This window comes from Gouania willdenowi, unplaced genomic scaffold (assembly GCF_900634775.1).
Source record: "Gouania willdenowi unplaced genomic scaffold, fGouWil2.1 scaffold_434_arrow_ctg1, whole genome shotgun sequence".
NCBI classification, from domain to species: Eukaryota; Metazoa; Chordata; class Actinopteri; order Blenniiformes; family Gobiesocidae; genus Gouania; species Gouania willdenowi.
Genome location: NW_021145195.1, coordinates 83,573 through 94,936, shown reverse-complemented (window position 1 = coordinate 94,936; position 11,364 = coordinate 83,573). Strand labels below are relative to the sequence as shown.

Sequence of the window (11,364 nt, the reverse complement as noted above, 5' to 3'; positions counted from 1 at the left end):
GGGTTTTTCTCCGAGCTGCAGCTCGCACCTCTCTGCCTCTGGTCGCCTTTTAAGTCAGATAGTGTTTTTCTCTCTGAGATGTGATTGCAACGGTCTTAACGTATTTAGACCCAACATTCACATTTTAGCAACGGTCTTAACGTATTTAGACCTAACATTCACTGGTGCCGCAACCCGGGACCTTACATCTTTTCGTCTGGATCGGTGCGGGCGCAACCGGACCATTAGTAAAACTGCCGGCACCCCCTCCTTTGCAGGGGTGGTCACAGCTTGTTCCAGCACCGACCCGGACGGGGAGTGACGGGTCCCACGAACCAGGGAGAGCACTGACGAGGTGAGAAGCTGTTTCTTTTCACCATAGTACCCGTGACGTACAACGGGGAGTGAAGACCGTGGTGGGTGACGTAATACTCACACGGCGTGGTAAAGGGACAGAGGGCAGACGGGAGTTGTTGTGTGTTGTTTCTTTGTGTGTTGTTTCTTTGTGGTGTTTCTTTGTTGTAACGGTGTCTGTAAATCCCGTGCTGAGAACATGGGTAACGCGCAGCGTAAAGCATTGATGGAAAATAATGATGTGAAATTCATGCAGAGAAAGTATCCCGGTAGTTGTTGCTATCTAGAAGATTGGTACAAAAATTGTGGGTTTGCAGGGAAATTGTCAGACGAAGCTGGAATAGAGAAAGTGTCCATCTGGTGTAAAGGAAAAAGAGTGAAGGCATTAAAAAAGTTACGTCCTAAGCAGGCTGAGTTAATAGCAGACCACTTAAGAGTAGTGTGTATCTGGAAAGATGCTATGAGTATTAGGAAAACACAGATAGAGAAAGGTGAAGAGAGAAGGAAACAGAAAGTGTTAGCAGCAGCTAAAATACAGCCTTGTGATGAGACCGTGTGTGTACCGCGTAGAGTTGAGGAGACAAATCAGCAACAGAATGGGGCCGCAGGGGGTTTACAAGAGGGGGGAGCAGTTGCAGGACAAGAAACAAAGGGACCTGTGACTAGGGCAGCTAAACAAAAGTCAAAACAGATGAAAGAAAGTGTTAACAGTGAGGAGGATGAGCAATATCACATAGCCCAGGCGGGGATAGAGGAAAATCTATATCCAATTTTGCCTATGATTGAGGTAGCTAACCCTCGTGCAGGAGAATTCCTAAACCCACAGGATCCATTACAGGGTGCACATCCCCCACAGCTGTTGTTGTTTCGCCCATGGACGGAGCAGGAAGCATTAGATGCCTGTAGGGGCGTATGTGACGTTGAGAAGGACCCGACTGCTTATGCTGAACAAGTATGTGGGTTGATTGAGACATGGCATTTAAATGGACTGGAGGTGGAAAAGGTTTTAAAACTAACACTTAGACACCGATATCCAGTAGTGGTGGGCGGTTTTACCGGGAGACAAGTTAACCGTCAGCCCCTAGCACATAACTCTAATGAGCTGCGACAGCAGGTTGAAGCACTGATGCAAAGAGTGAGGGCGACTTACACAAAACCCCCAAGCCACGAAGAAATAAGTGCGTGTCGTCAGAAATCAGACGAGACGCCAATGGAATATCGTGCCCGTTTAGAAACGGTTTTTAGGACTAATAGCGGGCTTCCTCATTCTCCGCTGGTGGATAATCCATACCAAATACAGCTAAAAATGTGGTTAATCAGTGGTTTGTTGCCAAACGTGTCAGATTTCATAAAAGCAAACTGTGTCACACACCGCACCCTCACTGTTCCAGAGCTAATGGAATGGGCCGAACATGCTTATGAAGTCACTGAGAAAAAGAAAGCAAAAACTGAGTCAGCTAATGTTAATGTATTGGCTGAGGCCATGGCTGCAGCCCTGGTGAGCCAACGCTCAGGGTTTAAAAGACAGGGAAAAAAGCCATATCGCACCAGAACGCCTGATGAGGAAAAACAAGCAAAAATAGATCGAGAAAAAAGACAATGTTTCATTTGTCATGAGGAAGGACATATGGCAAGAGACTGCCCAAAAAGAAAGCAAAAGACAGACCATACGCCGTTCGGGCAAACTCCTAGGCAATGACGCCAGGACTGGCCGGAGGGAAGTGTAATCAGTGACTCCGGAACAGATAATGAAACCTCAGAGTGTGACATAGCCTTTTTAGGGCAAGATGAGGATGCTGATCAATATGACAATGATTTACCTGCAGAATATGAACATCCCCCACCTTTAAATCCAAATCATTTTGTTGATTTCTCCATTTATGCAGCTGTAACATTAACACATGACAAATACCCAAAACGTACACTGTTGGTGGGACCAAAACAAACACCAGTCACTTTTCTGTGTGATACTGGAGCTGATGTTTCTGTCCTCCGTGATCAGGTGGAGGGCGTAGTCACTTCCAAAAAGGTTATTGGCATAGTGGGAGTAGGTGGAAAGCCTCAATATGCATGTTGGTCTGAGGAGGTCATTGTGCAAGATGAAGATGGTTCATATTACACACACCCATTTATTTTGACAACTGATTGTCCCTTCAATTTAATGGGAAGGGATCTCCTCAGCAAGTTACAGATCAGTTTAGTGCCAACGGCTAATGGAATAGTGCCAAAGAAATTTTTATCAGATACTAAAGAATCACTTATGGTGTTGCAAAGCCCAGTCATTCCTAATAAATTCTATACATTGGATCCAGTGTCAACAGGCCCTCGGTCAGTGGTTGGGTCTATGGAAGAACTGCGGGCTAAAATAGCTAAAACATTTGTCGTTCCTACAGAAACACAGACACAGTGGCCACTACATGTTACAATGATGTATGTCAGACCTGAAGGACCCCTGCCAGGTCAACCAGACTGGCTAAGGAGACCAGACCTGTCTCCTGAGGGCAGAGCAGTTGCTAAAGCCTGGGAGGAAAAGTTTCTGCGATTGTCACCACAGAAAATAACATTGACAGACGTTTGTTGGTCTCCAGATGGATGGATTATAATCAGAGTGACGTTGCCTCCAGAGCTGACACCAATAAACCCCCCACGGTTTCCACATATATGTTTACAAAAACCGGCACACAAACAATGGAAAGATGCAAATGAACTGTTGGCTGCACTTCCTGTCAAGAGTGACCTGTGGAGGAAGGAGAGACACAATGTATTCACATACAGAGGCTCCTTTTGTGGCTTTGTGAAAAAACAAATGTTGAACTGGTGTACTTTGGCGCCCCCTGCTGTGCATTTGGATGCATGACTGTCTATGTGCACTCTGAAATCAGATGACTTTCCTTCAGTGCCATCATGTCTGTGGGCTAAATCAAAAACAGATGTTGGACTTATGACAACCGCAACATTTGTAACCATAGATCCAGCCACATCTCACAGGCCTCGAATTAGACAGTATCCACTCAAATCAGATGCAAAAGAAGGAATAAAGCCTGTTATTAATGATTTACTGACTGCAGGCGTGTTACAGGAACATGACTCAGCTGAATGCAACACCCCCATCTTCCCTGTGAAAAAGCCACAGGGCGGCTGGAGGATGGTACATGATTTAAGAGCAGTAAATCAGGCTGTTAAATCACGAGCTCCAAATGTACCAGACCCACACACATTGTTAAATGAATTACAACCTCATCAAAAATGGTTCACTGTAATTGATTTAAGTAATGCATTTTTCTCCATCCCTCTTCATAGTACAGCGCAGGGTTGGTTTGGATTCACATTTGAGAACAAAAAATACTCTTACACTCGCCTTCCACAAGGGTTCTGTGATAGCCCTACTATCTTTTCAGCGGAGATTAACAGGTGCATCAGCCACCACACATGGCCAGAGACCACACAGATAATTGTTTATGTTGATGACATTTTATTGGCCAGTCCCACCAAAGCGGAAAATGAAACAGAGGCAATCAGGCTGTTCACACATTTGGCAAAAACAGGAAATAAGGCCTCATTAGAGAAACTACAATTTACACAGGAAAAAGTAACATTCCTTGGTCATAACATTTCAGCTGAAGGGAAAGAACTTACTACATCACGTAAGGAAGCAGTACAAATGGCACCAAAACCGCTTACCGTCAGACAAATGATGGCCTTTTTAGGCCTAGCGAATTATTGCAGGTCGTGGATCGTTGATTATGCTATCATAACTGCCCCATTACAGAACCTAATGTTAGATACACATCAAACTTTAAGCGCACCTTTGCAGTGGACACCTGACGCGGAAGAAGCATTTACAAAAGTGAAACAAATCATAACAGGAACAGGGGTGATGGCGCTGCCAGATTACAACAAGCCATTTACACAGTCTGTTGACTGTAAGAACGGTTACATGACATCAGTACTACTACAGCAATACGGTGAGAAGCAACGACCAATAGCCTATTACTCTAAACGATTAGATGATGTGGCTAGGGCACTTCCCCATTGCGTTCAGGCGGTTTGCGCCGCAGCCATGGCTGTGCACGCGTCTGCTGAAGTAGTGTTGTTCCATCCTTTGACACTGTTAGTCAGCCATGCAGTTGACATCCTGTTAACACAAACAAAAATGTCATTCTTATCTCCTGCCAGGTTTTTACACCTTACTAACACCTTGTTGACCCCAGCCAACCTCATTTTAAAGCGCTGTGCTGCTTTTAACCCAGCTACATTGATACCAACAGCTGACGATGGGACACCGCATGACTGTGGACAGTTAGTGTCGGTGACATGCAAGCCACGTCCAGATTTGACAGACATTCCATTGGAAGACGGAGATGTAGTGTTTGTAGATGGCTCCTCCTCCAAAGCACCTGATGGAACAAATCATACTGGTTATGCAGTAGTTACATGCGACACTGTGTTGAAATCAGGCAAATTGGCTGGAAATCAGTCTGCACAGGCAGCTGAAATCGTGGCCTTGACAGAAGCCTGTAGACTTTTCAAAGGCAAGAAAGTCACAATTTACACTGATAGCCAGTATGCTTTTTCCACAGTTCATGTGTTTGCTGCTCAGTGGGCTAGGAGAGGTATGAAGACATCTAGTGGAAAGCCTGTGCAACATGCCTCCCTGTTAAAAGACCTTCTTGCTTCAGTCCTCTTACCTACATCATTGGCGATATGTAAATGCAAAGCACATACTGGCGCCACTGATGCTGTCTCTCTGGGCAATGCGAAAGCTGATGTTGAAGCTAAAAAAGCTGCTTTTACTGAAGCACTTACTGTCCAGTTGTTGCCTGTTGATGTTGTACCACTTTGCTTGCCGGATGAAGTCCTGATTGATATGCATGTTAACGCTCCTGAAAGTGAGAAAACAAAATGGGTGACTGAAGGTGCTGTTAAAAATGACTCTGGAGTATTTATGTTAAATGACAAGCCATGTTTGCCTAGATGTTTGTTTGACGTCGTTGCTAGAATGAGCCATGGGTTGGCCCATGTCTCAACAGGAGGGATGGTAGACATAGTCAAACAGTCATTTCATATACCACTAGGACTCCAAACCCATTTTAAAAACTTTTGTCGTCAGTGTATCATCTGTTGTCGTCATAATCCTCAGGGTAATGTTAGGCCCCCTCGGGGTAAAACACCAGCTGGTACATATCCTTTTGAGGTCATTATGATGGATTTCATAACACTGCACACTATTCAGAGGTATACGTATTGTTTGGTTCTGGTGGACTCATTCTCAAAATGGGTCACCATAGTGCCCGCTAAAACAAATGATGCAATGACAGTGGCAAAGGCCCTTTTGACACGAATAATACCTCAACATGGCATCCCACGACAGATTTGGAGCGACAATGGACCCCATTTTGTTAACAGAGTAATACTCCTGCTGACAGAGGCCATGGGCATTGAATTAAAACATCACTGCTCCTACCACCCGGCTAGTGCTGGATTGGTAGAACGCAACAATGGTACCATTAAAAACAGATTAAAAAAAGCTGTAGAACAAACAAACAGGCCCTGGCCAGAGTGTGTTAACCTGGTAGAAATGTACATGCGCATAACACCAAACACACAGGGTTTGACCCCCTTTGAGGTTGTCACAGGACGACCTTTTCACCTACCCCTCACCAGTTCTAAGTGGGTGCAGGATCAGGAGGGAGAGTTGGATCCAATAACAAAATGGATGGTTAAATTATTCACAGATGCTGAAATTGTTGAAGCTAATACACTGCCTAGTCTCTCTTTACCTGTTTCAGATCCCCTTCGTCCTGGTGATTGGGTCCTCATCAAGGTGATTAAGAGAAAACACTGGTGTACTCCACGGTGGGACGGTCCTTACACAGTTCTGCTAACCACACCAACTGCATTTAAGATAGCTGAAAGACAGACGTGGATACACCAATCACACGGGAAAAAGGTACAGAAACCCACCACAGCAGGTGATACACCCTAGTAACACAGAGATGGATCTGTTGTTCCTCCTCCTCCTCGTGGGATCCCAGGAAGTGCTAGCAGGGGCTCTAAGCTCACCTTGGTATGATTACATAGGTAGATGCCCCGGGGGCTTTAACCTCGTTATGTGCATACCACAAATACCGGACATTTTAAGTGACGTTACAATTCCACTAGAGGCTCTGGCTAATAAAGGCTACACACCATGGAAACATGGTAAGGACTATGTAAATTATGAATGGTACATGCAAGTCCGGGGAGCAGACCAATCATGGTCTACTCATGGTTGGTCTGAGGTACTCCTCCATACAAGCTACACCCCTATTACCTGGCCCCTCACACCATCTACACGTACCGTTACAGCGGCATATCTGTCATTGCGAAAAACAATTGTTCAGAAACAAAAAATCCTACTCCTAACCGTTAACACCACCGCGGTACCTCCTTCTTGTTTGCTTATGGGATTCTGCCCTGACGTACAAGGGACAGATCCCATCTTTTGGGTGGATATTTGTATTACACCTCCGGCCACTCCCATTGTAGTTAAACCACGCATGGACATAGTGTTATCACCTGAGGTTAGACAGAATATACGAGTTATAAATGCAAAACCTATGCCAACAGAAGAACCTGACTCGTTACTCGCATTACTGTCTGAACAGAATAATCACGTCCATCATCGTCTGCGCGCTAATTCTTGGTACCGTATGGTAGAACTATCTGCACGAACAGTAACTAATGATAGTTGCTATGTTTGCTCACATCTGCCGCACGCTGTAACATCCCCGACTCTGTTGTCCGCGTCCCTGCCAGCCCCTGACTCAAAGAAAGTACTAGAATGTTTACAAAATAAGTCCGCGACCCCGTGCCCTCCTGTTCTACCAATGCTAAAAACCCTCGAGCCCCTAGGTCAGGCTGCTAAACACCTAAACACGAATGCTGTCCCCTGTGGTAATTATACTCGCTGCTATCCGTTATGCGTACGATTTATTGGTCCACCAACTAACACCAAAGGTCTACCATCAGTAGACATAAACCATTGTGCTACCGTTCAGAACGTTCGTACGGTTGTCCCAATGTTTGCTAGAGACGGTGTTTGGTTGAAGTGCGGTGATAAAGTTTATCCTTCCCCTCCAATTAATATGTCAGCCGTTTGTGTACCAGTAGCAGTCACAGATGGGTCTTTCATAGTTCATATGACAATGCCTAGTCGTTCTCGTCGTGAGATTATAACCTTCACACCTCATGATGCAATATGGGGCTCGGACGTCCCTCACGAACATAGATATTGGTCAACTAGTCAAAAAGTCGTTCATGCTCTTTTCCCTAATATAGGCGTGGGTAAGAATTCCCTTATGGTAGAGACCCTCCAATACCGCTTTCACATGCTTCTTAATGCATCTTTAGCTGTTAATAACAAAATGAATGCTAGAACAGCGGCCACCGCGCAAATGGCTATTCAGAACCGTATGGCTTTAGATACGATTTTAGCTTCCACAGGTGGTGTGTGTGCTATGGTGGGTGCTACCTGCTGTACATACATACCTAATAACTCCTCGGAGTCCATCGAAGACGCCCTGCAAACACTCCGCAACCTGGAAGGTGCCATGTCAGCTGACGAGTCCAATGTCCATTCATCCGGGTGGGACTGGCTGTTCCAAGGCTCCTGGTTCCAATTCCTGCTACGTCTGGGTCTCCCTCTTCTGGCTGTGCTGCTGGTCGTTGGTCTTGCCTGCTGCTGCATCGTCCCCTGTGTGAAGAAAGGCATAGACAACATGATCATCGGTGCTATGCAGGTTCAGGCCTCCCCAGAGTACCAACTCCATGTTATGGGTCTCTCCCCATCTGCCCCATTGATGGACTAAGACCCTGCCACACCTTCCCATCATCACAGTGAGCGGTAAAGGTTCACTGCTACTGAGGGTTATGTGCTGGTAACCTCTGACCCTCCCTTACCAACTCCAAACACACACTGAGACCTAAAGCCCTATTTTCAACACCATGGTTTTGGGTCATCAGTTGTACATACACCCTGAACTGTCTCCAGATCACCGTGGATCAGAATCGATGTTCGCCCCAGCAGGGGGGGACGGTGGGGAATTTTTCCCGTACTAGCTGTCGGGTTTTCGCCCCACCTCACGGTGGTCATCCCTGTTGTTTTGGTCCTATGATGGCACCGGGTAAACCTGTGAAGACGCCCGTCTGCTTGATGTTTTCCAAACCCACAACAGGGCGGATATGTAAGATATGTTATAGTCTGTGTGGTTTTTATTACTTTATTAGTTATAGTTAAATGATTAAACGATAGTTAGAATATGAAATTATCCATGATTAACTGTGTGTGTGTGTGTGTGTGTGTGTGTGTGTGTGTGTGTGTGTGTTTGCAAAACATATCCATTGTCCACCATAGCTGGTTTAAACTAGTTTGGGCCAGTGTGGGTATGTGACCCACTGCATGGACATATGAGCCGTTTCTCCCCCAAAGTTTTTGTGTTACCATATATGGTATTAATCCTGCACCCAGAGCGCTGTTGCACAGCCCTCTGGGTGTGGTCTATGTTTTCTATAATAAATACCTAGTTCTGAGGCATCACCATCAGAGCAATCCAACTTATATCGGACTTTTGTGTCTCTTTTTGTTGGGTTTTTCTCCGAGCTGCAGCTCGCACCTCTCTGCCTCTGGTCGCCTTTTAAGTCAGATAGTGTTTTTCTCTCTGAGATGTGATTGCAACGGTCTTAACGTATTTAGACCCAACATTCACATTTTAGCAACGGTCTTAACGTATTTAGACCTAACATTCACGTTTCTGCTTGTGTATTGGTTGAGGTTCCAAGGGGTGGGGTCAATTAGCAAATGTGTGAAACATTTAGGTTAAGGTTAGAGTAGTAGTTAGAGCGGGCGGTGTTCAGGGCAGTTTTGTATAGTTGAAGGTGATCGGAGTAGGCTTGGAGATGGACTGTTAAACCTTTTTTTTATGTGGAGACGTTCAAGTTGGCGTTTGTGGGTTTTTAGTTTTCTGAGGTTGGGGGTGTACCAGGGGGCGGTGTGTGTAAATGAGACTAATTTGGTTTTGGAGGGGGCAAGTTGGTCGAGGCAGGAGGAGAGGCAATTATTGTAATGATTAACAAGGTCCGTGGGGTCGTCAGAGAGCGGGGGGGGGGGGCAGACAGAAGGTTAAGAAGAGAAGTGGAAAAATCATGAGAGATGGATTTCAGGTTTCTAAAACAAATGGTTTGCTTGTCGTTGGGGTGGAGGGTGGGGAGGGGGAGGTGGAGGTCCATGGTGATAGCCAGATGATCGGAGATGCAGAGATCAGTACTGGAAAGTTACTGGATGGTGAGACCGGTGGAGCAGACTAAATCTAGGGTGTGGCCATGGGTGTGTAAGGGGAAGTTGACTTGCTGAGTGAAGTTGTGGCAGTCCAGTAGAGCAAGGGATTCAGAATGACTGAAAGGATGTTGTGGATATGGTGCTGATGTTGAGGGCTTTTTTATGGACTGAGGCTATGCCACCGCCCCGGCAAGTGAGACGGGGCTGTTCAATGTGAGTGTAACCAGGGGGAGTGGCTTGGTTTAGTGAGAAATAGTCCAGAGGTTTATGCCAGGTTTCAGTGATGCAGAGGAAGTCCAGGTTATTGTCTGTTATGAATTCATGTAGGATAAGTGCTTTATTGTTCAGTGAACGGGTGTTAAGGAGAGCCAGTTTCAGTATTTTCAGCGTTGAGGGTGGCTGTGAGGAACGAGGGAGTGGACGGAGGATGGGATTGGGCCGTGTTATGCGTTTAGTGTCATTTTTGTAGGGTTTAGGGGGCCTGGCTGTGATTATGGACTGAACGGAAAAGGTGTGAGCAGAGGAACGTAGTAATGGGTGGAGCCTGTAGGGGGAGCTGTGGCAGGAAGAGGCGCTTTGGTGGGGCAAAGTAGAGTAAGGTGAAGGAGACGGTGTGTGTTTTGTAAATAGTCAGTCATGTGGGAAATGCTGGACGTTGTGCTGAAGATTGGCTGTTAAAATACTACTGACCAGTTAGTTAGATTTAACATATACTATTTACATTTAGATTTAATATTTAGATTCAATGTTTAAATTTAGATTTAATATTTAGATTGAGATTTAATATTTAGATTGAGATTTAATATTTAGATTGAGATTTAATATTTAGATTGAGATTTAATATTTAGATTTAATATTTAAATTTAGATTTAATATTTAAATTTAGATTTAATATTTAGATTTAATATTTAATATTTGGATTTAAATTTAATATTTGGATTTAAATTTAATATTTAGATTTAATATTTAAATTTAGATTTAATATTTAGATTTAATATTTAAATTTAGATTTAATATTTAGATTTAATATTCAGATTTAATATTTAGATGTAATATTTAAATTTAGATTTAATATTTAAATTTAGATTTAATATTTAAATTTAGATTTAATATTTAGATTGAGATTTAATATTTAGATTTAATATTTAATATTTAGATTTAATATTTAGATTTAATATTTAATATTTAGATTTAATATTTAAATTTAGATTTAATATTTAGATTTAATTTTAATATTTAAATTTAGATTTAGAATTAATATTTAGATTTAACATTTAGATATAAGATTTTGCGAGTCAACTTGTCCCTCTGTTCACTAACCCAACCAGTTGAAGCGGATGGCTGCCACCTCTGAACCTGGTTCCGCTGGAGATTTCTTCCTATAAAAAAAGGGAGTTTTTTCTTCCCACTGTCGCTAAATGCTTGTTCATGTGGATCTTGTTGGGTTCTTTCTTCTTTTTTACGATGGACTTTATATTTTAATCGGCGCTTTGAGATGACTTTGTTGTATTTTGCGCTATATAAATAAAGTTAAAGTTAAGGTTGAGTTGAATTGAATTTAGATATAGATTTAACAATTAGATATAACATATACCATTTAGATTTAATGCTTTTTTTTTTACCTCTAAGTGGTTAAATGTAGGAACGTGCTAAATATGAGAAAAGTGAGATAAATAATGAAAATGTGTTCGCTACAACTTTTATACTACATTTTT

The 11,364-nt window shown here is 43.5% G+C and overlaps 1 protein-coding gene across 1 annotated transcript; it reads left to right on the top strand.

Annotated features, from left to right (window-relative positions):
• Positions 1-505: 505 nt before the first annotated feature.
• LOC114460373 (uncharacterized) lies at positions 506-2,065 on the top strand. Its single transcript, XM_028442313.1, has 2 exons — positions 506-999; positions 1,474-2,065. The coding sequence occupies exons 1-2, from the start codon at positions 533-535 to the stop codon at positions 2,030-2,032; spliced, it is 1,026 nt and encodes a 341-aa protein (XP_028298114.1). The 5' UTR covers positions 506-532; the 3' UTR covers positions 2,033-2,065.
• The last annotated feature ends 9,299 nt before the right edge of the window (positions 2,066-11,364 follow it).